Source organism: Crocodylus siamensis, chromosome 12 (genome assembly GCF_052110815.1).
Source record: "Crocodylus siamensis isolate JL-2025a chromosome 12, ASM5211081v1, whole genome shotgun sequence".
Taxonomy (NCBI): domain Eukaryota; kingdom Metazoa; phylum Chordata; order Crocodylia; family Crocodylidae; genus Crocodylus; species Crocodylus siamensis.
The window spans coordinates 49,849,415-49,875,001 of NC_143406.1; the positions used below are offsets into that span (position 1 = coordinate 49,849,415).

Here is a 25,587-nt window from a genome sequence, read left to right on the forward strand (position 1 = left end):
TAATACTATGGTTCAGCCAAAAAATTGGGTGTAGTCTGGTGACCTTGAAATTGGCTTTCATTGAGGGCTATTAATGACCAACTTCTCTCTTTAAAACCAGGGCCTAAATCTATGCAAGATAGCTGGTGTGGAGATGACATGTCATTGACAGGCAGTCGGCAGACCAGCTGGGAGGAAGAGGAGGATGTAGAGATTGGAATGTGGAACAGCAATTCATCACAAGAAGTTAACTCATCTTTAAATTGGCCACCATACATGAAAAAAATGCCTACAAAGGTAATTCAGAATTGATGCAGTTCCTAGCGACCCCTCACACAGGAGCGGTTTTATTTGGGGGGGGTGCAGTGCTTAATTTTTGTGTCCCAAAAGTACATCAGGATGGAGGGCTCTGCTGATGGCAGTGCCGTATGAATACACAGGCAACTTAGTCCTTGCTCTTAGAAGCTTGTGGTGTGAGCAACTCATTTGGTGATCACGTTTCAAGCACTGCAGTAACCTCTTTTATTTTTAAGGGAACAATGAAAGGTGGAAATAAGCAAGACGAAACATGGATACATCCGTTCATTAAGCAATTCACGAGCCTCAGTTTTTCAGTAAGTGTTGTATCTTTCTCCATCTTGATTAATATGCTGATTGAAGAGGCCAGTAGCGTTCTGCATTCTGATTTGAGCTTTCGGTTCTTTTTACCTTAATTTCTGTTTCTCCTTCCCTATTCGTTTCAATGTAAGAAAACTGTTGCCTGCTCAAAGACTTCTATTATAAGCATTACTGAATTCTAATCCCTGTAGCTTTTACTGATCCTTGGTGTGTTTTGTGAAGATATCCATCTTCACTTGTGCATTGGGTGGGGAAATGATAGCAAAACTCGTTTTAAAATCACACTTGCTTTGTCCAAGGTTTGATTTTATTCTTTTTTTTCTTGCAGGATTCAGTTGAGATACTTACTTACTCAACTGAATATATGGATCTCCTTATTTTAGTTTTAATAAAGGTTTTTATTAAACTGATTCATTTTATTACTTCAGAGAGAATCGCCAGAAGAAACCATACAGAGCAATAAGGCGGATATGTCTGGAGGTAAGCATAGGGGGATTTAGTCTGGTTTTATCCATTAAAAACGCTTTTTTTTTTATTTGCATCCTTTCCTGAGTTGCTAAAATAGCTCTCGTTCCCCCAGAGGAACAAAGGGCCTGATTCTGTAAACTGGCATACGCTTGACCCATTCCGTTAATGGCAGCAGGATATCTCTCATGCATAAGTGTTGGTGCGGGAGGATAATGGGAGCCATTTATCTGGGTACTTCCCTGATGAAATGTTTTGCTTTTGGAAAGGGTGGTTTCTGATGCAATACTGAGTTAATGTTATTCCAAGGAGCACCTTGTTTAGCTGTTCCAAGAGTTTTAATTTCAATAACTGTCCAAGATAATTTGTCAATGTATTTAGTGTTAGTTAAAATATCATTAGTGAATGACCAATTATATGGAGCTGGCCTGAACTCAGTAAGGTTGAGTGTTTTCCCTATATACATTTTTCAAATACATAGGATTAATTTGAAAAAGCTTTATATAGTAGAAGGATGTGTTTTTAAAACAATAAAATAAAAAAACCCCTTGCCATGTACCTATTACATAGTTGATCAGTCTTTGCAGAGTTTGTTTAGAGTTGCATATAGTTTCATAGTTGTTAGGGGCTGGAAGGGACCTATTGTTAGCTTTGGACCATATTTTAAATGGTTTAAAGTAGACTTTTTTTTTTTTTTTTAAACCTAGATCTACATTAAAATTATAAAGCATTTCACAGAGAAACAAATGGAATAATTACATTTTATTAGGCAAGCTAAAAGAGGAGGAAGTAGATAGCAAAAATAAATTGCATTTAAAAAAATGTTTATATTACAATAAACCAAGGGGGTTATTAGCATACACAGTTTTCTTAATTAACTTACCATTGGTTTTTTAAAGGATTTTTTTGTGACTGAATGAAGTACCTATTAAAAGATCTTTTGAGCTTTTCCTTTCCAGATAAAAAAGTTGTTAAATATAACTCTTTAAACACCAGGAAACTGTTTACTTCTAGCATTAAAAATGTGTGGCTAAGATCAAGAAATCCAGGCTTTATGTTTTGAAATACTTGCCTTGCTCATCACAAAAATGGTGAAATCAGTTTTGTGTCAGATCCAGTAAAATGAATTGTTAGAATTTAGAAGCAGTACTATGGCAATCTCTTGAACTGAGTTGTCATATCATCATGTGCCTTTAAGGCAAAATGGAAATAAGAGAAAGTTTGCATTATTTTACATTATTTAAAATGATCTGTTTTTAGCCCTGTTTGATCAGCTTTTCTAAAGTATATCCTATTTACAGGTGATGTCTTGAGGGGAAAAAAAGTGGGCTCTTCAGCTTCATAGCTTTTTTTTTCTTCTTCACCCAACAGGAGTATTGCTGGATAAACGAATGGAAATGGATAAACCTGGCCTGAATGTTGGAGATTACAATCGAGTGATAGGGAAAGGCCCTGGTTCTCGTCCTCAGATTTCCAAAGAGTCTTCCATGGATCGCAGTCCTTATTTTGATAAGGTTAGTGTCTGCCTGGTTAACATTTTCAAACACTTCTTCAACTTGGACAGTGTTCTGTAGTTCTGATCTATGCGTCTCATAGCTTTCTACATGTGATGCAAAGATTAGTATTAATCCATGAGATGTGTGTTTGTCCTTTTTAACTTACCAGTAAATTATGCTAAGCACTTTATATAGCACTCTTCGTCTACTTGCTGTGCAGATAACACTAACCTGATCTCTTTTGTTTTCTGCTCGTTTCCTGCTGATGCTGGACTGTCATGTGACTCTTCCCTTCTGTTCCTGCCAATGGTTTCTACCTTCTGCTTGCTTGCTGGCTGGTTGTTGCACATCTGTTTGTCTGTCCAATCAGGATGGCATTGTAGCAGACGAGTCCCAAAACTTGCAGTTTATGTCCAATCAAAACATGAAGCTTCCCCCTTCAAATAGTGCACTACCTAACCAAGCCCTGGGCGCTCTAGCAGGGCTGGGTATGCAAAACTTGAATTCTGTTAGACAGGTAAGGGCCTGCACACATCCTTGGCATGTTATTTGATGAGAGCGTTTTATGCCTGTTGAATAACATCTTGGCTACTGTTTGGTTGACATGAGGTTAACTTCCAATTCAGAGGGGCGGGAGAAGCAATGAAGGAGGGGTATTGCCACTAACTTCCACTTCCTTTTCCAGAATGGCAATCCCAGTATGTTTGGTGTTGGTAACATAGCAGCACAGCCCAGGAGCATGCAGCAGCCTCCAGCACAACCTCTTAATTCATCTCAGCCTAACCCACGTGCTCAAGTGCCTCCTCCATTACTATCCCCTCAGGTAATTCAGTATCCAGTAAATGCTCTCATTGAATGCCAGGCTTTTGCTTTCAGTCACCTTCAGCTTTCTGGTGTGTTCCATTGGGAGAGATCTTCTAGACTGAGACAGGAACGTGTTAGAGTTTGGAGCGAGTTCTGTTCATCTCCTTGAATGGCTTCCTTTGGGGAAGAAAAGTACCTGAGTAGTCCTTCCAGTTGAGTTAATGAACTTGAAATTTGGGGTTAAGTAGATTCCTGGTAAACACCTCTTTCTTTGCTGGACCTGGGGAAACATTCTTAAAACCATTAAAGAATAAGGGTGCAGGGAAGCGGGTGAATTGTAACAGGATTCCTGCAATGGGAAGGTGGGGGACGGAGGGTGACAGGTTGGCCTGCACACATGGAGAGCTCTAGGCACAGGCTTTTTCTATTAAGTGGTCTAGCAAAATTCTTTCCTGAATCTTTCCATTGCATTACTAACAATCTATACCCCCCCTCCCCCCAATGTACCTTAGTCTGCCTTGGTTGGGGAAAGTGATCCAAGTCCAGTCCTAGGATCCTTGTCGTCTGCTCTTGAAGGGGCTACAGACTTTATTAAATGCTGCATATGTGTGTCTGTGAAGTGTAGTTCGGAGTGTAGGCAGAGAGGCGCTGAGAGACTCTCTCTGCCACCAGGAAGTACAGTTGTCTTTCCTTGATTTTTCCCTTAAAGAAATCTGCACGTGGCAACATTCTTCAATTACAAGTTGCTAGCTGTAGTCTCTTCAGTTTGTTTTTAATAAATAGGTATCAGGCTTTGCATGTAAGTGGGTACCATGAAGAAAACAGGATGTGCAGCACAGCTGGGGAAAACATGATATAAGGGTCCAAGAGTGTGTTTAACTTGTTTGGTTTTTTGTCTTCATCTCGCAAAAGAATAATGCTGCCTAAATATACATTTCTGAGTTTACTAGCATTACTGTTTGATTAGCTGCATTTATTATCATTTCTCACGGGGAAACTTATTTGACATGTTCAGTCTTGAGCATTGCTGACCAAAGGTGGTTCTGTACAATTGCCCATCTACTATTTTTTTTGTTGTTGTTAACCTTGATGTTCACTTGTCAAACTCCTTAATGGTCATATGGTCCATCTGATAGGTTCCAGTATCATTACTGAAGTATGCACCAAACAACGGTGGCCTGAGTCCACTTTTTGGCCCGCAACAGGTAGCCATGCTGAACCAACTATCCCAGTTAAACCAGCTCTCTCAGATCTCCCAGTTACAAGTAAGCAGGACAAACCAGTCGCTCTCTTTCCAATCTTAAAATCTGTTTAGAAACCTCATACCTGATCCCTGACCCTTCATGAAAATATTGTGTCTCCTAGCGGTTGTTGGCTCAGCAGCAAAAAGTGCAGAATCAGAGAAGCATGCCTTCTGGTGGGCGTCAACAGCAGGAGCAGCAGGTACTGTCAGAAATGAAAGCTTCCTTCTGTTAGTTCAAGCTGTGTTGCTAATCTTAGAATATAATTATAATAAGGAATTTACAAGTTCATGTGGTGATTTCCACAGTGTTTGGACCACGGATAAGATTGCAGTTTAATCGTAGTGGTGGGTTTTCTTCTGTTACTATGTGCAGGTAAAGGCGGACGCATTGGTGGTGTTAATTGTTCTCACGAAGGGTGGTTTCCACACCGCCATTTAGTTCATGAATGCTCTGGGTTTTTTCAGGGTCGATCACTTAGTATGCAGCAACAGATGATGCAACAGTCTCGTCAGCTTGATCCAAACCTGTTGATGAAGCAGCAGACTCCACCGTCTCAGCAACAGACACTCCATCAGTCAAGCATGAAATCTTTCTTTGAGAATGTCATACCCCATGCTACTCCTGAGCTGCAGAAAGGGCCATCGCCAATAAATGCATTCAGCAGCTTCCCGATAGGTGGGTTTCTCTGGGTGACCCCACTGCAGTCATCAGGTGCCTGTGGTGTTGTGGAATGCACAGCCTTCTCTTTTGTCACTATTTGGGTTTTCCTTTATTGGAATGAGACTGATGTAATCTCGTTAGCACTTCCTTAATAACAGCAGCAGCTTGCTCTCCTCTTCTTGTGTTTGCTCAGTCCTCTGTTTAGTAAAATTCACCCACCAAGAAACTTGGGCCATTTCCAAAGGTGAAAAAATCTGTATGACAGCACAGAATGCTTCATGTTCTTGTGGAATGCCTTTCTCCTTGTGTTTCTTATCCTGTGGGTTTGGAGCTGCTCATACTAAAGCCTAATTGAGTCATGACTGGTAGACCCCAAAGGACTTGGGGGATGGTATCTGTGTGAGGAATCCATATGAAAGGTGTTTCTTTGATCATCAACTACAGACTCAGGGAAGCTGTTATAATATAGATAATGCCAAATACAGCTTAGTTGTGGTTGCTTGTCGAACTGCTTTAACGGTGTTACAAATGTTTAGCTCTTTAAAGAATGGTTGGACCTTAACAAATGCAGTGTGTCCTTTTTCTCTTCCCCTTTTTTCCTACATTTCCAGGCTTCTATCCAATTTCCGCTTCAGAAATTCCAGGCTTGTATATTTTCTCCTTTCTTAAGTCCCTTTCTATTGCTCTTTTTTTACATCTTCCTAGAGTCATAATCCCTCTTGCTCTTCTTCCTTATTCCTGGTTCCTTTTCTTTCCCTTTACGTTGGCTTTTCTCCCACATCTTTCCCTTCCCTGCCACTTGTGCTGGGCTAGTCACTTTGCGTTCTTGTTTCCTTACTCTGTAGACAAGCTGGTTGATTTTTTTTTATTTTTTTTTAAGATGCCGCTGCTGAGATCCCTGTGCTTAGCAGTGGAGTGGTGCGGAGCCAACGGATCAGTGCAGACCGTGGTGCTCAGCTGCATGTGGCGTACCAGAACTTTGCTCGTGGCCAGTTTGTAACTGAGGCTACTGCTTAATAGCTGCTGCTGCCTCATCCCTAGATCCTGCTTTCTGGTAGCTAGTTCAAAAGAGAATCTATAACAACAGTGTTCACATGTGATTGTTAATTCCACAGGACTTTTTGCAAAAAAGGAATATTAGCCATGTCCTGCCAAGTTTCAGTTTTGACATGCTTCCTGTGTAGATTGGTAACATACAAAGCAGGATTCTTTGTCCATGTGTATTAGCTGAGTAAAGTAATCCACAGTTTACAAGGTACATTTCTGTTCAGCAGAAACTTGGTGTCTGTTGTGCACATAAGCATGGGAGCTGGAGCCGGTTACCTTATTGAGAGTGATTCTTTGGCTGTGAATGTCTTTTTACTACTTGAAGTCCCTGGTGTTATAAGACCAAATCTGAAATGTTTCTGTGATCAGATGTGAAAAATGACTGCATGGCTAGCTAGTCCAGACAGTGGACTGAGGATGAAATTTATCCCTTGCTGCAGAAAGAACAAATAAGGGGCTTTTTGCATAAAAATCTGCATAAGGGATGGAATCCACATTGTTAATTAGATCCAGTGTGTGGCTCTTCTGATGCCCTCTGGAAAGGTTCCCATGGCCTCTTCTGCACTAACTAACATCTTTAGAGCTGGTATCAGGGAAGCAGAGATCTCAGATTCAGTTGCATTTCTCACAACTCCTTGCAAGAAGCATTTAGCAAGGAACCTTGGATAGTCAGGAGCTGAAATAATTGTATTATCCTTTCTTCTTTGAACCATTGACAGTCAAGTCAAACAACCAAAGAATCATGGACGTTGCTTCTGTCTAACAGGGAGGTAGCAAAATGTTAGCTGTGAGGTTCCCTAAGGAGTGCTACGAGTAGTGACAGCCTGTCTGGCATCACTGTCTCCTCTTTTCTTTATAAAGGGAGCTTATATATGGCAGCAGAAGCTGGCCTGGGAGAAGAGTAGTGTCAGAGTATAGCAGGTCATAGAATAGCAGTAAAACTTGGACAGTCCTTTGACTCTTTGGGTGGTGTTTTCATAAGCTACTAAAGAGCCATGTACAGGAATGAAGAGTGGCGTAAATCAGTAAAGATTTGACAGCAAAATGCTGCTTCAGACTTGAGAATTCTTTGCAATGGGATTTGCAGCCTCTGCCACTTTGCTTGCCACAAGCAGGATCTCCTGTGGACAGACTGAGCTGGCTACCATCAGCTTCTGTCCGCAGTTCCAAACCTTAAGGACCTGGAGCAAGTGGAGGAATGCCAGAGTCAATACTTGTTCATTGAGCTTGAGTATGAAATACTGGGTTCCCATATGAGAATTACAGCAGCAGTCCAGATAGTTCCTATGTCTTTGGCTTGGGATGCTGTTGGTCCTCATAACTCGCTCACTGCTGGCTTAACATTTAAAAATCCCATCTGATTCCACAGTGCAGACAAATCTCACTTTTCTACTTGTTTGGAGTCGGGGTTAATGTTCTGTGGCAGCAGGATGTGTGTAAATAACAAGTAAAGGCGTCTGCAGCTTTGTGCAAAGTACTTTTGGATGTCTGTAATATGCAGTCTAGCTGTCCAGTGGGTGTCCTGTTGAATGGCTCAGTCAAGCATGGAAATGAGTCTGGAAAGCAAGTGTAACTCGTACTGAATGCGGACCCCTATGGACCATCTCTGAGGTGTCTTGTGATTGAATGTGGTTTTTTCAAGATATACCACCAGTGCTTTGCTGCATGGATGAGATTGACACTATTTACCAAAAGCTAAATCTTCGGGGCTTGGAGAACCTTGAAAGAAATCAGGACCTTGACTTGCAACTGAACACTTCGGTGCTGATCTGAGATCAGTATTTTAAATGCAGGGCTTCTTTCATAATGTTTACTTCAGATTTTATTTGTTCTTTTGATGTCTTACCCAGTTTCTTCAACAGCTTTTTTGCTGGTGTTTCTGCATGAAGGCCTCAGCTGAGGACTCCAAGTGCTGGCACTGCTTTGCTTATGTCTTTAGTAGGAGGTCACTGTGTTCAGTGCTGTTAGGCACCTTAAATAAAACACAGTGAATTGGAAGCAGCAGAGCAATGTGATTTTGAAAAGGTAGTCAGGGAAACGGTGTCTGAGGGCAGGAAAAACGCACCTGGTCTGGTCTCTTTCACAAGCAATCTGTATTTCTAGGCATGAATTCAAACTTGAATGTAAACATGGATATGAGCAGTATTAAAGAGCCACAGTCACGACTGAGGAAATGGACTACAGTGGACAGCATTTCTGTGAACACATCACTAGATCAGAACTCCAGCAAACATGGTATGTTGTCTGTGTTGGCAGACAGTGCTTGATGTAGCAGCTTGATGTTTGTCTGTGTGTATATTAAATTTCCATTCACACCATCTTTGGTGTTTTATTGATGGTCTTTTACTAGTGTTGCCATTTGTTTTATTGATCTAATTTTTCTTTAATTCTCTGCACTAGAGATTTCATACTACAACTGGCTGTGTATTTTTGGCACCAGTCTGTAGTCTTCTACCACGTGTCTTTACTTTGAAGCTGTTTTGTAATGAGATGGGCAGAACTTGTTAAACATCCTTGAAACCAGACAAAAGCGAGTTGTTAGAATGTGGTCTTTGTGACTAATTTCTGCCATAACCTGAAACAGAGCATCTTTTTTTATTTTTAAAACAAAATATCTAGGTGCTTTGACTTGTTAAAGTATTAAATTAATCCTGGTCTCTTGTAGACTAACTGTTTTATAATAGATGAATATAAAAGCATAAGCTTAATGTCTCATCATTCAATGTCTGGTTTATGATCCTCTACATTATAAAAGCACAGACTGTTTGTTTGTCAAAGTTGAAAAAATGGGATTATTTTATCCAATGTGGTAGAATAAGCAGGAAGACCTAGAATGTGAATCAGGGCTATGTTTGTATAGTTAACACTCCTGGTGTTTCAGCTACTTGAAGTAACTTCTGATTAAAACTTGGCAATCTGAATGAACAACTTTTGTTCTAAAGATAGTTGTAAGTGTTTCTAATGGCTTCTCATTGCAGTTTAGACCAGGGGTTGCTTAGGTATATTTTTAGATTTGGCAGCTGCTTTAACTCTACGAAAAGGGCTTGCTGCCTAAAGCATTTCACTGAGTTACGGTACTGCCCTTGCTTGTTCTCAGGGTCATCTAGCTGCCAGTGCTGGAAGGTCTTTTGTAGGGATCACCACAAGTCCACGGTGAGAGTCAGGAGTGAAGACCTTACCCACTGGGCTTTTTAGACGGCTGTGTGTGGTACTGATGTTGCGTAGGCAGGGGACTGGGGCAGTGGAGGGGCATATCTGACCGTTCTGTTTCTCTTAACAGGTGCTATTTCAAGTGGTTTCAGGCTGGAGGAGTCTCCCTTTGTTCCATATGACTTTATGAACAGCAGTAATTCACCAGCCAGTCCTCCAGGATCTATTGGGGACGGCTGGCCACGTGCCAAATCGCCTAATGGCTCTAGCAGTGTTAACTGGCCACCAGGTAAACTTGAGTAGCATTCTGATCTTTTTGTGCCCTGCTTCCAGGTTCTGCAGTACTGCTTATGTGGTCCTTTGCTCATAACAAGTAAAAACCTTTTAGGCCAGAGGTGCAACAGGGTGTTGAGGTTGCTGGCTTTGCACATAAATAATCTTCCCATCCTTGGAAATTCTGCTCTAGTAGGCCGGGGGGCTGAGAAGTAGGAGTGATGAGAATAAAGTGGGGAAAAAAAGACATGTTGGGTTGTAGGCCATGGCTAGGAGTTCGTAAGGCTTGGGGAGGGGTTCTTCTGTAAGAGGGCTGCTAACTGGGTATTCTGACTCTCTGCTTCTCTCCATCTTGTTCCTAGAGTTTCGTCCTGGCGAGCCATGGAAAGGTTATCCAAACATTGACCCTGAAACTGACCCTTACGTCACTCCTGGCAGTGTCATAAACAATCTTTCAATTAATACTGTGCGGGAAGTTGACCACCTCAGGGACAGGAACAGTGGTACGCGTCAGCATTGCGTTTGCTAATAGCCACCCACGGATCATTATCCATTCGGTTGAAGATGGTTTGCTGCTTTCCCATTGCTTGTTTAACATAGATGGCGTGGTGGGTTTCATAGCTAACAGGCTCTTCCTGGAGTCTGGTGGTTTCTGGGTGCAGTGTATCCATATGCAGAGCTTGCTGGCGTGTAATGAGAATGCGTAGCAGCAGTGTGTGTTCAGCACAGTCCCTGTGTGTAGTGGTTTTGAAGGCTGGTGAAACAACGTGGCAGAATTGCCATGTGTGACCATAGCAAGCAGTGGCTTGAGGGCTGAGGTGAATGGAGGGGTTTCTAATCTGGGCCCATTAAGACCCACAGCCTAGATGTGCGATTCATGCCTTTAGTTACTCAGTGCAGGGCAGTAGGTAACCCTCTCTGTAACTTGCACTCTTCTTTCAATAGGGTCATCCTCATCTTTGAACACCACGCTGCCTTCAACTAGTGCCTGGTCATCCATTCGTGCCTCCAACTACAATGTTTCCCTCAGCAGTACAGCACAAAGCACTTCAGGTAGCACCTGTTTGCCTTAGACACAGCACTCGCGGTGAGGCACTGCACATTCATTAAAAGCAGTGCTAACCGTTTCCCCTCAGTGATAGCTGTAGTCATTTCCAAGGTGGTTCGTCTGGTGCAAGTTGCTAAACTGTGTAGTTTTTGCAAGCCTTCACACTCCTTTCCTAGAGTTCCTTAAACACAATGTGCATCTGTCCAAATGGATTGGAGTCAGTTGGGAGGATGCATGTGTTCAGTTGCTACCGGGGGGAACAGTCGTCTGTTGCTTACTCGGGTGACAGATGCTTGGAAGAAGCAGCAGCACCTCTGTAACCATGCTGGTATCTCCTGTCTTCAGTGCACAATGAGGAAAGACTACCCAAAATAACAGAAACAACTTGCATTACCCTGTGTAAAGATCTGAGAGATGGGGATTAGAAAGCAGTTCTAAGGTTCCTGCTTTCCCTTCAAATGTGTTTACAGGTTCCTATGGCATCTCCAATTCCCCAAGCACCATGTCTCTAGATGGCAGTGCTGCAACTCCACTGTGCCACTGGTTTCTGACCTGTTTGTTGTAAGGTGGCAGTAACAGAAATGATGCAGCTATCATCACTCTTTATTTTTTTTTAGTAGCCAGAAACAGTGATTCCAAATCAACATGGTCTCCTGGATCAGTCACTAACACCTCTCTGGCTCATGAGCTGTGGAAGGTCCCTTTGCCACCTAAAAGCATCACTGCTCCATCCCGCCCACCACCGGGGCTGACAGGCCAGAAACCACCTTTGTCCACATGGGATAACTCCCTACGTTTGGGTGGAGGATGGGGAAATTCTGATGCCAGATATACCCCTGGTAAGTGTTAAACTAGGCAATCTCTTCTGTGTATGCAGGTGAGAAATGATTGTGGTTATCACTGTCAGGTTCATCCTATGAAAGATTAGAGCCAGCCTGTGTTGTTCGTTTTGTTTTCTTAACCCCATTTGTAGGGATTTTTCTAATGACCAAAGTGGATTCTTTTACTTTTTGAGTTTGCTACATGTAGCAGTAACATGAACTGAGTTCAATATTCATTCTGGCCATGGTGTTAGCTGAGAGGTATTTAGCCATGTTAGTCTGAAGTCAGAAGGGACGGAGGCTAGATACACCCCTTTCTAGCATTAGCTTCCACCTCTTCCTAGGCTCAAGCAGGCTACTTGCCACTGCTGGATCTGGAGATCGTGGTTCTGCTGACTTTCCCAAAAGAGCCAAGTGGATTTTGGAAGTGTAGTGTCTCTTCCAACGAATGTAGGAGCAGTTCTGAACTTATGACAGTAGGCAAAAATGAAGATGTATGGGTTTCATTTTATTTTAAATGGTTTCTAAGACCAGTTACAGTTTAAATAACAGCAGCATGTAGCTACCGATCACCTCAAGCCACCCAAGCACGTAAAAGTAAACAGACAAAGAGTTAAGGACACTATTATGCCAGGCCCACACAGATGCTTGCTTAGCAGTTTGACCTCTAAGAGGGGAAGGTCTGCACTTCCTCACATTTTCCTGCACTCTTAACCATTTCTGCTAGCGAGGATGTAGCTTTCTACACACCTGCGCTATTTACTTATTAGCATGGTGGGGTATTTACTACTTATTTTCCCTTGTTTAGGTTCAAGCTGGGGTGAGAGCAGCTCAGGGAGAATAACAAATTGGCTTGTTCTAAAAAACCTTACACCTCAGGTAAGCACGATGGAGACGTCGGTATTGAATGCACTGTATTGGAAATGCAGCCCTGGGACGGACTATAGGTGGCACTGTCACCCTTGAGGACTTCTTACATGCAGCCCTCGCTTTGTGTAAGCTTCTGACGCCTTGTGTGTTTGCTCCTCAGATCGACGGCTCAACCCTGCGTACCCTGTGCATGCAGCACGGTCCACTAATAACATTCCACCTTAACCTCCCACATGGTAATGCTTTGGTCCGTTACAGTTCAAAAGAAGAGGTAGTGAAGGCACAAAAATCTCTGCACATGTAAGTGTGGGTCGGAATTGCAACTGGCAATTGATTTGGTCACTGGGTTGGCCGAGTGGCATACGGGGAGGGTGTAGGGAGCTCCTTGGGGTCCAGGATTGATGAGCAGGGGGATTCCTCCTTAGCTGCGGAGGCATTCCCAACACTGGTCAGCACACGTGCAGCAAAAGGGGCTCCCTCCCCCTGTTCAACCTCCTTTTCTCCCTTTCTCTGCAGGTGTGTATTAGGGAACACTACTATTCTTGCTGAGTTTGCCAGTGAAGAGGAGATTAGTCGCTTCTTTGCACAAGGCCAGTCTCTGACTCCTTCTCCTGGCTGGCAGTCTCTTGGATCCAGCCAGAACCGACTTGGATCCATTGACAGTTCCCATTCGTTCTCAAACCGTAATGATCTAAATCACTGGAATGGTGCTGGGCTGTCGGGAACTAGCAGTGGAGACCTTCATGGCACTTCACTCTGGGGGAGCTCCAACTATTCCACAAGCCTGTGGGGCACCCCGAGCAGCAATGACACCCGGGGAATTAGCAGCCCATCCCCCATCAACGCTTTCCTTCCTGTTGACCACCTCGGTGGAGGTGGAGAGTCCATGTAATCTTTTACTTTTTCAACTAATAAACTGTGACCTCAAGATGTAACAAAGCAGCACTAATTGGACTTTTCACCTACAGCAAGGGGGTCACCTGTGGAAACAGTTACTTTCTGCACATTTTCCACTTTGTTTTAGCCCAAAACATATCAGTTTAAATACTTGAATCATGCAGGCCAATAGTATAATGTGAAAAAAGTATATATTTACACTTCCAGATAGTGCTATCCATATAAAACTGCTTGGAATGAGCTCATTTGTGTATATTCATCATGTTTATTCTTTGCTTTTTTTTTTTTGCTTTTTTTTTTTTTTTTTGCATTTTGCTGATGATGTTGGAGTATGAGCTTTTTAACTTTTGCACTGAATGATGTTCTCTCTGTCTAATCGGCAATATCGGGGAGGCAGCAGTTCACGTGTAAATGTTTACTCAAGGATGTTCTTAAAAACAGTGTGCGCTCCCTACTATGCCTTGATGTATGCCTACCTTATTGTGGTATTGTGGCGTTTCAAGAACAAGTTATGATACTGACTTAGGATTATGAATGAAAGTATTGCACCAGTTTTTTCATGTGTAAAACTAAAGAATTTAGCTCTACAGTTTAAAAAACTGTGGCCACAGCTGTGACTTGCAACCCAGCCCGCCAGCCAGGGGGGGTCCTGCACTTTCAATAGGCTTTCAATTTTGTTTTGGGGGCACCCGTGTCGGGGCCTCCTTGTTTACAGAATATTTTGTTTTTGTTTTTGAGAAAGATGTTTACTCTTCCATCATTTTAAAAATTTTTAAAAAGACAAAAAAAATTGAGAATGAAAAAGATGCTTTCTATCTCTGGGAATAATGAACAGTGTTTGGCCATGTCCTTTTGTTTTCTATTCCTGTCTCCTAAATCAAAGAGCATGGCTCTCAGGAAAACCAGTTCCCCAGTAAAAACTCCTTGTAGTTTCTTATAGGAAAAAAAAACTCAACTTTTAGCACTGATACTACTTATTGCTCTGTAAGACTTTTCTCTGCCAAAAAATCGCTTCAAGCTGGAGTTTGACACACTGCTTTCTGACGCTGTCTTTTTATTAGTGAGTGGTGGTGGTTTGCTAATAATCTATAGTTATACAATTTTTTTGTAATCCCATCGAGTGGCTCCGTTTCTGCTCTTGTGACTGTGTTAACGTTTAACTGTCGTACCTTAAAGCCGATCTGAGTAACTATGCATACTGTAACCAAGTTATTGGGCTTACAGAATTGTTTGTTGTATAAAAAGTTTTAAATGTTCAAAGAGTTCTCACAACTACTTTCTTGCAAAAGTAACGAGTTACATCTTTTTGCCACAAATGGTACTATTATATGATGCTTGCTTGGTTGAAGACTGAGAGACTAGGCAAGGGTAAAAAAATTTTAACAGTGCAGAAATCGCCATCATTTCATTGCCTTGATTCTAACTGTTTGTGTCCTAAGATGCAAAAGAAGTCAGTGGCTTTTAACTGTTTACAAATAGAATGTGATTGTAAAATGTACAGTTTGGTTGTGTTTGAATTATGAAGTTTCTCCAGATATTAATAAATCATGACATTTCTGGCTGCTCAGCATATAACTGTTTATTTTTTGTGATTTTTATTTGTAGGCTGTTTTCTATACTATGAAAATATCACGATGATGCTATTTGCTGTGTATTCCCATAGTCTGGTTTTCTTTTATTCTGACGCATTAATTTTTAAGAAGTAACCCTGCATTTTATTGTCAGATCTCCCTCTGCATCCACTCAGAGATGAGATTATAAGCTTAGGAAACTGCAGCTTGCTTTTCCTTCCCCTCTTCTTGTGTGAGCACCTTCAGGATCGCGTTGTCCTAGCCCCTGCTGTACTTCACAAGCCCTCGCTTTCATCTGCCCCCACCATCTGTGCCCAGCTAGATCCTCAACAGGACACTTGCAAATGAGGAGAGCATTTTGGAAAATAAAAGTTTAATACTTAAAAATGTCCTGGTGTTAAAATTTATACCTCATTGACATGAATCGCGATGAACAATGCAGCAGTGCGGAATTTGTATTTCAATCTTCACAGTGGCTTAGCTTGTTCTGAAATGGCTGTAGGGCAGACCATCTATGTACATAGTATGATGCAACGTTCAGAAACTGTTAAAGACTTTTCTTTGCAACCCGCCAGGTATAAGTCGTTAACTCTGTCGGATGCCAGCGTTGCGTGTCCCTCGACACTTCTCTGTAACTACTTTACTGCTAACAATGCTGTCCCAAACCAAAGCTGGCTTCCAAAGTCCGGTCTGAAATCATGTCGAAAAGTTTAGCTGATAATCTTCAGGACTCCTGCACTGAGTAAAACTGACATCATACCTGCATTGATTGTATTGTCCAAGTGTTTGAGATTCCTTCACCGAGCTTGTTATGTGAAAATAAAACGTGGTTGGTTTTAAAAGCTGAACAGAGTTGCCTGTGGTGTGTTGGCTGCTGTCTAGGCTGTCCAGCTCCTTTCCAGATTGACCAGCTCCATGCCCTCGCAGTAGGAGTGAGGCCGCCGGGCTTTGTGCTGTGGGGAAAATGGATTCATCTGTTAGTGACGGGCGTGTTGTACTTGCCCCAGTGCCCCTTCCCCCATGTCCAAATGTGAGTCTGAGGGGCAAAGAGGCAGCCCACCCCACTCAGTTTGCCCTCTTCCTGGCAGCACACAGATAAGCGAATATGTGCACGTCACAAATAGGGGGACGTGGCTGCCGGAGGAGCGTGGGTGTCCTGCTTACTGGCCGCTGTCGGGAAAGCTGGTGCAGGAGGGGAAACGGTGTCCACTGAATGGGCTCCATGGGCCAGCTGGAGACAGAAATGTCACTGGCTTTCCCCGAGTCAATCATGGGGTCGTTCATGCTGCTGGAACTCGTTTCCCAGTCGTAGTGGAAACTGGAAGGCAAGATGAGGGTTGGGACCAAGAACTGGGCTCCCCTTTGCCTTCCTCTCTCAACTGCTGCCTGGCCCCTGTTCCCCCACAATGGTTCATGTAGTGCTCGTGGGGTGCAGCCCTCAGAGGGGATTGAATGGGGAAGGGCAGTGGCAGGGGTCTAATGTAGCTGCCCCGCCTGTTCTCTGTACCCCAGCAGGAGATGAGGCCTTTCCAGACCCATTTCAAAGCAGCCTTTTGGCTTCCGAGGCCCCAGACTGCCCTGTTTTCTGCTGCAGGGAGATGCCATAGAAGGCACAGGCTGCTCCCTGGCCTCCGGGGCTGGTGACGGGCCAAGTTGCTCTTTCCATAGCTCTGTTCGGAAAGCGGCAATAATAGCGGAAAGTTTGTGGGAGCCCACTGACTGGCCTTTTCCCTAAACAGGTGCCTGCTGTCCTGCCCTACATGGCCCCAGGCCTAGGACAAGGAGGGTCCTGGTCCCAAGCCCCTGGCCACAGCACCCTGCGTCCTGGATTACCTGGGTTGGCAGGCAGCACGGAGGGGTGGCGTGGGCTGTGGCTTGCAGCCATCAGCGAGCAGGGAGTCGTCCTTGCAGCTGCAGCAGCCATTGTCCAGCACCTGCAGGTGCAGCACCTCCTCGGAGGGGCAGAAGGCTGGGTTGTCCAAGGAGTTGGCGGAGGCCAGCCAGGACTGCGACCAGTACTGGGCTGAGATGTCGTCCAGCCGGCAGAACCGCCTGTAGCTGAGAGAGGAGGGCGAGGGGGTCCTGGGGGGCTGTGGTCCCAGGGCTGGCGCTAAGGCTGTCCTCGTGCCAGCGTGGGCCCAGGGACACGCTAATGGCAGCTCCCCCAGGATGCTCTGACCTGTGCTGGCCAGGAGGTGCTAGCGTGGGTAATGCCAGGTTCTGCCCTCCTGCCTCTTGCTCACAGCTGGAGCACATGGGGTGCAGCTACAAGCGTCCTATCCAGGCTGCACCAGGCCACGCCAGGGGCTCGGCACCAGCATGCATCTGACCCTGGGGCTTGGGCACCTGGACTGCGATGCACCCCCCTGCCCCAGCACAGCCTGTGCATCCCACATCTCACCTCGCTGGCACCCCCCAGCCCTGCTGGTGCCCCTCACCCCCCACCTGCAGCCCTTCCCCCCTCCCACGCTCCAGCCCGGGTTCCTCGGGGCCGGACATCCGTGGCTGCGGCCTGTCCCTCGAAGGAAGCCCTGGGGATATCGCGCCCGCGCAGGCAGGAAGCGCGGCTGCCGCCAAGGCGCTGAGTGCACAACCCCACCCTCCTTGCACCGAGCACTGACCTTCGGGGCAGGCAGAGGAGGGAGCTGGGCCTGACACCCGCGCCAAGGAGCGGGGAGGGAACCGGGGGCCAAAGGGCTGGGAGTGAGGAGCACTGGCCAGGCAGGGGGCTGTGGTCTTGGGTGCGGGCCGCTGCACTGGTGGGCACCGGTGGCATGCAGGGCAGGGCAGGCGCTTAGGTTGCGTGGCCTTCGGAGCCCAGCACTGCCCTTCTCTTCCAACCCCCCCATGTCTGCCCAGGCCTGGGGGGCTCAGCGCTGCCCCCGGGGCGGTGGCTGGGAGCAGGCTGGGCCTGGCCCGCAGCACCGCAGGTGCTCGAGCCACGTCTTCCTGCCTCTCCCCTGGCTTCAGCCCAGGGCAGCCGCTATCGGCCCCTGCAGCCTGTTGACCTTGGCCCCGCTCCAGCTGGCCCAGCCCAGTGGCGTCGGCACGGCCAGCCCCCGCAAGGATAACAGCCCCAGGCCCCCTGCCCTGTCCTGCCGCGCCCCCCCCAGCACAACAGCCATGGTCCGGCGCAGGGAGCCACATGCAGGGTGGTGCTGTCCCAGGCGGGGGCTGCACGTGCTGGGGCCACAGCAGGATGCAGCCACGCAGGCGACGCCTGGCTCTGGGCTGAGGCCATCGGAGCGTGAGGCGCAGGCAGCGATCGTGCTGCCGCTCAGGCCTCGTCTAGAGCCCCGCGTGCAGCTCCAAGCACTGTGGTTCCAACAGGCACGGAGCAGCGAGCGGGGTTCGGAGGCAGCGCGTGCCAGTGTCTGGGCTTCCCCAGCTCCCAGGCTCTGCACAGACCAGGCAGGAAGTTTTTCCCCTCCTTTGCTACAGCTGTCGGGGGGGGGGTGCCCAGGCTGTGCCCTGGGTCCTGCCCTATTTGCCCTTCAGCCCCCTACCCCGTGCGGACACGACAGGTGCACGGCCTCTCCCCCCCGTGCCTGCCGGTCGCATCAGCTCACCTGCTCTTGGTCTGGTCAACCTTGGCCTCCAGCAGCAGGGTCTTGACTCGCCGGATGACCAGGCCAGCGATGACAGCGCCCACCAGCGCCACGCTGAGCAGAACCCCGCAGGCTGCGCCCAGCAGCCCCTGGTGCGTCACCTTGTAGTCGCAGCGCAGCCCCATGAACCAGTAGTCGCTGCCCACCGGGCACCTGGAGCACCGGGCACGTGGGTCAGGTGCCACTGCTCCCCGTGAGCTGCCTGCAGCTCCGGGGCTGCCAGCACCACCCCTCCCCCCCCAGGGCTCCAGCTTCCCCAGCCCCGTGCCCGGGGCCCACACTCACTGGCACACTGGCTCATGGGCCCGGGGGTGCATGCAGATGCCGTGGTTCTTGCAGTAGTTGCGGTGGCACACGGACGTGCAGCTGGCATTGCCCTCTCCACGGCTGACGCACTCGAACCCGGCCGGGCATGCGAAGAGCAGTGTGCAGGGGTCCAGCCGGGTCTCTGCGGGCAGGGAGGCGCGTGGCGGGGTCAGACGGGCCACCCACCGCCCCGTCTCGCCATAGCAGGAGACTAAAGAGGCCAGGCCCGGTCAGGTTAGGAGCAAGAGGCACGAAGGGGGGCCTCTCTGGGGAAGTCACTGGAGATTTATCGACATTGCCTCTCCACAGGGGCACTACATGACACTAGGACCAGGTCAGGAAAGCTGCAAGGAGGAGCATCCCACGGGGCTGCTGCATGCGGTGCAGCCCAGGCTTCATGCCACAACCCCCCCGGCCGGCGTGAAGACTGCACGTGACAGACGAACTAGGCCCTTTATTCACAAACACCATCGCGACGGGCGAGGAGCTGCTGTCACCCCCACAGACGAGCACAGAGCCGGAGCCCGTCAGCTGCAATGAGACATACTAGTAAACTGGCACGGGGGAGCGGGGTGTAACCCAAGCGAAGCCCCACGTAAGGTAGATCTACAGCATACTGGTACTGCTAGCCAACTTGCTCACCAGATGCTTCTCAATGGAAAAAGCCCCCAAAACAGACCAAAAAAACCCCTCAGACTGGAAAGTACAAGCATCCCAAAGTCCTGGGTTTTACAAGCCCCTTTGCAACAATGGAGCTGGATGCTGCCATTAATGAAGAAGGGTGTTTGTACCCAACAGCTTGCAAAGAACCATTTTTCCAGCTATTGATTTGGTCTACTAAAGATAATCACCTCTCCCCGAAGAACCTCGTCTGCCCGCATCCTTGACCCAACACGGCTACAACCAACACTCCCGCTACTAACACACCGAAGACCAGGCAAGCAGCCCGCCTTGACAAGGTACTTAATGAGCAAGTCAAGCAATTGGGACCCCAGCCTCGAGAATGGCTCCTCCGCCTCTACAACACAGTGAACAAATTCCCAGATACAGCGACACGCTCAAGGCGTGGCACCTCTAAAGCCGGGGACGACCCTCACAGCCGCTTACAACGCAGGCAACCACTGCCGGCTGCTCCACCAGACCCTGGCGAAGCGCCGTGCTGCGCAGCGCTCAGACGAACCCCACTTGAACACAGACTACTGGAGGGGCAGCGAAGCACATGGAGGCCTGCCTGGACCCCCGAGGCTGGAGCCAGCCGGGCTGCGGACGGGGCAGCCACGGGGCCTGGGGCCGGGGCCGCGCTGCAGCAGGGACTCACCGAGCACGGCGCCACGTAGCACGCTGGCGTTGGCGATGCGCAGGCCGGACTGCACGGTCAGGTTGAGCAGGGCTCCCACGCCAGGCGCCGGCCAGCGGCCCCGCTCCAGCGCAAACAGGGCGTCGTACTCCAGGACTGCGCCGCCCGGCCTGGGGGGAGAGCGCAGCCACGGGGCCAGTCAGACGCGGCCCAGGCCACAGGCGGGCGCCCAGCGCATGCGCCGGCTGGACAGCTGCGAGCTGGAGACGCGACCCCAGGCCACCCCGGGGCAGGGCCCGTGGCCGTGGCACCGCCGGCATGGCGTCGCCCAGCGGCAGAGCTCACCAGGGCTGCAGCGCCAAGCGGGGCCGTGGCTGCTCCCATCCGACCCTCTTCACTTCCAGGCGCTGGAAGCCCGGCACGGTGGCCAAGAGAGGAGCGACCTGCGCAGCACAACAGGAAGGGCCACGTGAGAGGAGAGAAGGGGGCTGCGGACCCCGGTGCCCCCGGGTCCGGGCCGTGCCCGAGGCCTCACCGTCTCGTTGAAGCGCCGCACCAGGCCCTGGTGCTCCCGCGACGCTGGGTCCTGGAGCGCTGGGACCAGCTCCATCTCCAGCACCAGCTCGCAGGGGACGCGGAGGACGTGCGCTGCGGACGAGGGGCCCGGGCCAGCCCGGGGGCACGATCACAGCTCATACCCCGAGCCCCCCGCAGCCCTGCCCCACCGGCTCCAAGCAGGGCTGCAGGGGTGGTCACGGCTAGTCCGAGCCTCGCCTGAGGCAGGACCAGCCCCGTCCAAACCAGCCCAGACAAACCCTGACGCAAGCCGGGGGGGAGCCCGGAGCCGCACGCGCCGCTCTCGATGAGCCCTGCCCAGCGCCGCGGTTCAGCCCAGCCCCGCGCTCCTGGAAGCGGGCGGCCGTCACAGGTGCCCCCCCGGGGCCGCCACCCTCCGGGGCCGCCACCCTCCGGGGCCACGCAGCCAGACCCTGCCCTGGGTTGATGCCCACGGGGGACGGGGTCACCCCACAATCTGCACCAACCCGGAGGTGCCCGAGGAGCCCACGGGGCTGGTGCTGCCATCTGGGCGCTGGGCAGGAGATGCCCGCAATGATTTGCACCCATGAGCCCCTACCCCAGCTGTGTCCCCAACGGGGAGCCCCTTCCCCAGGACTCACCTTTGAGGAGCGGGGGCTGATCCTCCACCACAAAGACGCGCTGGGCCGCGCCGTGGGCATCCCCAGCGGGTCCAGCTGGAGCCAGGGCCTCGGTCACGCCGCCCGGGCCAGGTCTCGCCGCTGGCGTAGGGTCTCCGAGGCGGGTGCCGGCACCAGGAGCTGCCGTCCCGGTGCTGCTCGCAGGACGGGCACGGCGCGGGCCCCACGTCGGCGCGGCTGCCGGCTCTGGCAGGGCCCCAGCGCTCCCGGGGACAGGGTGCCCGGGCCTGGGCTGGGCCCCTGGGGTGCTGCTGCTGCCCAGGAGGGTCTGCCCCACGCTGCTGGGGGGCGCGGGCTCCGTGGCGGGGCTGCTGAGCCCACGTGACAGCTCCAGCGCCAGCGCCAGCGCCAGCCTCGCCGTCCCTCTGCTCCAGCTCCGCGAGGCCGAGCGGGACGCAGCCGTGGCAGCGCCTGTGGTCACTGTGCTCCGAGATGGAGACGAGCTGGGCGTGGAGGGTCCTGGGGCAGGCGGGGACCCCAGAAGGCCCCTCTCCGAAGCGGACGCGGGGCTGCCACGTGGCTCCGGGGCAGCCGGCGGCAAGGAGCCCTGGGGAGCGCTGGCCCGGGGGGCGCCAGGGCCGAGGAGCAGCGCCGCGGCGGTGCGAGGGGTCGCTGGACGCGCCGTCTCCTGGTGCAGCGTCGCCGTGATGCCCGCGTCCCCGCTCCCGCCGGTGGCCTGCGGCCACGGCAGCGCAGGAGCGGCCCGGGGAGCACTGGAGACGGGCGGCGGGGCGGACGTGGCTCCACCACGGCTCCCCCCCGCGCCAGGCCCTCGCGGGTCCTCAGTCGCGGGCAGAGCTGGGGGGCCCCCGGACAGCGGGGCCGGGCCCCCGGGCGGCACGGACGCCTCGGGCTCTTTGCTGCGGTCGCCTGGGGTCGCGGTCTCCGGTCGGGGCGCTGCGGTCCGGTCTGCGGCCGGCTGGGCCACGCGGGCCCCCGGGCCCCCACGGCCGTCGGCTTCCGGAGGCCAGCGGGACGCAGAGGCCGGGGCCGTGGGCGCCGGGGCAGGGCTGGGGCGAGAGGCCCGGGTGCCGGGGAGCGCGTCAGGCGCCAGCGTGAGGGGTGCGCGGGGCCCCGCGGGCGTGGCGGATGGCTCCGGGGTGCCGCCGGAGACCCTCGAGGGCCGGTCTGGGGGCGCCGCGCCGAAGGGCTCTGTCCGCGGCCCTGCTGCGGGGCTCCCGCCTGCTCGCGCCCCGGGCCGGGGGGAGGGGCCCCTGCTCTCGGGCGGCGCTGGGCCGGACGCCCGGGCCCCGGGCCCCCGCAGCCCGGGCTCGGGGCGGGCTGTCAGGCCCACGGGCGCCGGCGTCGGGGTCTCGCCCGGCTCCGCGGTCGGCACGGCCAGGCCGGCGGCCCCCCGCCCTGCCGCAGCCCGGGCCGGGGTGCGGGGCGCCGGCTCGGTCGGGGCCGGCCCCGGCCTCTGCGCCTCTCCCGCGGGGCCAGCCGCGGCGGGCGGCGGCGGGCGGCGGCCCCAGGCCCGCGGGGCGGCGGCGGGGCCGGCCCCTGCCGCCCAGGACGGTGTCCCCGGGGAGGGCGGGAGGCCGCCGGCCCCTCCCGCGCCGGGCCGGGCCTGCTGGGGTCCGGGGCTGCTGGCCGCGCTGCCCGGCGCTCCCGCGGGGTGCCGGGGCCGCCGCTCCGGGGAGGACAGAGCTGCGGGGAGACAGGCGGTCACGGGGCAGAGCCGTGGCCCCAGCCGCGCGAGCGGCCGGTGGCCGTCCGGCAGCGCCCCGCCGTGCCGGCCCCGGGCAGGGCGCACGGAGCCGCGGCCGCCGGGGAGAGCGCAGCTCGCCGCCCGCCGGCACCGGAGGCCGCGGGCTCCCGCACCCCGGCACGGCGCCGCGGCAGGCGCGTGCGCGCAGCCGGCAGCTTGTGAACACGCGGCGTGCCGCCGGGCCCGGCCCGGGGCGGCGTCGCCATGGCAACGGCCCGGCTGCCGGCACGTGGCGCGGCCGGCCACGCACACGCACACGCGGGCCCGGGCGGCGGGCCAGGCCCCGCCTCTGCGCGCCCCCTCCGCCGGGGCGGCCTGCCCCGCGTTTCCCGGCTCGTGCTCCCGGGGTGCGGCCTGAGCCCCTCCCCGCAGGGCCGGGGTCACCGGGGGCCGTTTCCTGTGCGAGGGAAAGCCCAGCTGGAAACCGCCGGCCCCCCGCGGGCGCGGGCGCGGGCGAGCCGCGGCCGGCCCAGGAGCCGGGGCGCCCGCGGGCACAGGGCGGCTCCTCGTCCGGGCCCCGGCCCGGCCCGGCCCGGCCCGCTCGCTGCCTGCCGCGGGCAAGCGGGGCGCTGCCTGGGCTCGGCGCTGCGCTCCCGCTCCGGCTCCGGCTCCCGCTCCCGCTCCGGCGCCGGCGGGCGCAGGCGAGGGCAGGCTGGGGCCGGGCGCGGCGCGGCGCTTACCGGCGAGGGCGAGGAGGAGGAGGAGGAGCGGCAGGAGGCGGGCGGCGCTGCCCGGGCCCATGGTGCCGCTGCCCGGGCGGCGGCGGCGGCGGCGGCGGCTGCGCCGGGGCCGCAGGATCCGCGTCTCTCTCGTGTCGTGTCGTCCCGCCCCCGGGCGGCGCCGGAGCCGCCCCCGGCCCCTGCCCGGGGCACGCGGGGGCGGGGTGCCAGCCCCCGGGAGGGCGCGGGCCCGGCCGGGGGGGCCTTAGGGCACCTCCGGAGGAGACCGGCGGGCGCCCCGCGCTTCAACGCGGCCCCGGCGCAGGCGAGGGCCGCCCGGGAGCCCGCGCCGCGGGGCTGCGGCTCGAGCGGCCCAAGCTGCGAAAACCAAACGCCGCCGGGGAGGCCGCCGAGCCTCGGGCTTTGGTTTCCATCCTCCTACGGCACCCACTGTGGAGGAAAACGCGCACGGACTGACGCTTTCTTGGCTCCCGCCTGGCGCTGCCCCGCGAGACACAAGTGTATCTTGGCTCCGGGGGAAGCCGTGCAGCCCAGGAATAACTGTCAGCGCAGGCTGGAGCGAGATTCCTAGCGGGCGCCTTGCTGGGAGCCAGGGCTGCGTCTCGGCAGCAGGGAGGTCGGCCCCTTTCACTTTCTGCCCGGAAAGTCGGAGGTTTCCCAGCGAGAGCGTTCACTTCCCAACAGGCGTTTAACAGGAACGGGCTGCAGGATGGAAAAGCAGCCTATCCGTCAGAAAGGGCAGACGCGGAATTACTCAAAGCTGTGCGGGGTACAAACCCTTCAGCCAGCCGATTTGAACATGCTCTGCACAGCGGCGCAAATTCCCTCCCTCCTTGGCACTCTGCGGGGAGAGGGATGGTCTGGATTTGGTGCCCACGTGCCCGATCAAGTTTAGGACATATTCCTTAGCCCATTGGGTTCTCTACACCGTTCATACCAGATTTCGGAGAGGCTTTTGCCACCTAGACCAGGAGGGCAGGAGCCGGACAAGGCCCGATGACGGGAAGGTTACCAGGTCCTATCCACCCTCCTGTGCTTATCTGGAGGGTGGCAGAGGGCTTCTGGACATAGCTCTGTGCGTCCGGCCGAGGGCCGTTTCAGTGCTGAGCACAGGATAGGTCAGCTTACCTCGACACGCGAACTGGGCTCGGTGCCGCCTGCGCCAGACAACTGCCTTAGGGCTCCGGCAGCACAGGACAGGCGGGTTTGCAGCGTCTGGGGTTTCTGCACAGAAGCAACCTGGGAGCAGGGCGGAGGGGACGCCGGGCCGGCCCAGCAAGGCCCCCCAGACTGGGACGGTGGGTGCCAGTTCTCAGAGTTGCTACAGCCATGTTCCCCACAACGCATCCTCACTACAGGAGTTATTACTCCAGCAACTTCTGAGCCTTTTGGCTTTTGGCCCATTAGCCCTCAGCGACAGCAGCGGGGAACTCCATTCCCACATATGCTTGCTGGATGTTTTAGCAGGGACTAAAGGCAAAGGAGTCACCATCCGGATGGGATTTGGACATCAATCCCAAACTGCAACATTAAAGCACCTGCAGTCAAAGGCACAGGAACTACAACCGTGCCAGAACACGAAGCTGCGAGCTAAAACCTATCCCAGCACGATGGGCACAGAGCAATCCCGACCCCAGACGCTGAGGGATGAGAGTAACTATGGGCCGACCTAACACTCACCTACTAGGAAGAGCCAGAACTTCTTCCTGCAGGCACCCACTTAACATATCTGAATGACTGAAAACTAAGGGTAGCGCTGGGGACTGAAAATAATTATATGGGACCGGTGGGACAAAGAGATCCTAGGACAGAACCATCGACACAGCAG

General features: G+C 52.7%; 2 protein-coding genes across 8 annotated transcripts in view; one reads left to right on the forward strand and one right to left on the reverse strand.

Annotated features, from left to right (window-relative positions):
* The window catches only part of TNRC6A (trinucleotide repeat containing adaptor 6A), a 51,579-nt gene extending 35,788 nt beyond the window's left edge, over positions 1–15,791 (forward strand). For 5 of the 7 annotated variants that reach the window (XM_090024370.1, XM_090024366.1, XM_090024371.1 and 2 more), the window contains 16 exons: positions 101–276; positions 513–593; positions 1,026–1,077; positions 2,434–2,576; positions 3,244–3,381; positions 4,499–4,627; positions 4,728–4,805; positions 5,071–5,281; positions 8,417–8,548; positions 9,594–9,752; positions 10,099–10,239; positions 10,682–10,789; positions 11,402–11,623; positions 12,414–12,484; positions 12,636–12,775; positions 12,992–15,791. In XM_090024370.1, the coding sequence (XP_089880496.1) occupies positions 101–276; positions 513–593; positions 1,026–1,077; positions 2,434–2,576; positions 3,244–3,381; positions 4,499–4,627; positions 4,728–4,805; positions 5,071–5,281; positions 8,417–8,548; positions 9,594–9,752; positions 10,099–10,239; positions 10,682–10,789; positions 11,402–11,623; positions 12,414–12,484; positions 12,636–12,775; positions 12,992–13,367 (2,357 nt within the window). In that variant the 3' untranslated portion in view covers positions 13,368–15,791. The remainder of the gene's footprint in view (positions 1–100; positions 277–512; positions 594–1,025; positions 1,078–2,433; positions 2,577–3,243; positions 3,382–4,498; positions 4,628–4,727; positions 4,806–5,070; positions 5,282–8,416; positions 8,549–9,593; positions 9,753–10,098; positions 10,240–10,681; positions 10,790–11,401; positions 11,624–12,413; positions 12,485–12,635; positions 12,776–12,991) is intronic. The other 2 variants (XM_090024367.1, XM_090024369.1) reach the window with 1 other exon arrangement.
* Positions 15,331–23,903, reverse strand: LOC149855175 (uncharacterized). Its single transcript, XM_090024380.1, has 10 exons — positions 23,760–23,903; positions 21,333–23,018; positions 20,690–20,802; positions 20,500–20,597; positions 20,176–20,324; positions 18,837–18,999; positions 18,513–18,704; positions 16,777–17,001; positions 16,108–16,261; positions 15,331–15,896 (listed from the first exon to the last, which is right to left on the reverse strand). The coding sequence occupies exons 1-10, from the start codon at positions 23,818–23,820 to the stop codon at positions 15,822–15,824; spliced, it is 2,916 nt and encodes a 971-aa protein (XP_089880506.1). The 5' UTR covers positions 23,821–23,903; the 3' UTR covers positions 15,331–15,821.
* Between the last annotated feature and the right edge of the window lie 1,684 nt (positions 23,904–25,587).

What these genes read in the sequence shown, in the direction of transcription:
- LOC149855175 (XM_090024380.1), bottom strand. Translation starts at nt 23,820, where the DNA reads ATGGGCCCGGGCAGCGCCGCCCGCCTCCTGCCGCTCCTCCTCCTCCTC. An exon ending in GCCCATGAGCCAGTGTGCCA is followed by an intron (nt 18,705 to 18,836) that starts GTGAGTGTGGGC and finishes CCGGTGCTCCAG; the next exon opens with GTGCCCGGTGGGCAGCGACT. An exon ending in GTTGACCAGACCAAGAGCAG is followed by an intron (nt 17,002 to 18,512) that starts GTGAGCTGATGC and finishes CTCCTCTCTCAG; the next exon opens with CTACAGGCGGTTCTGCCGGC.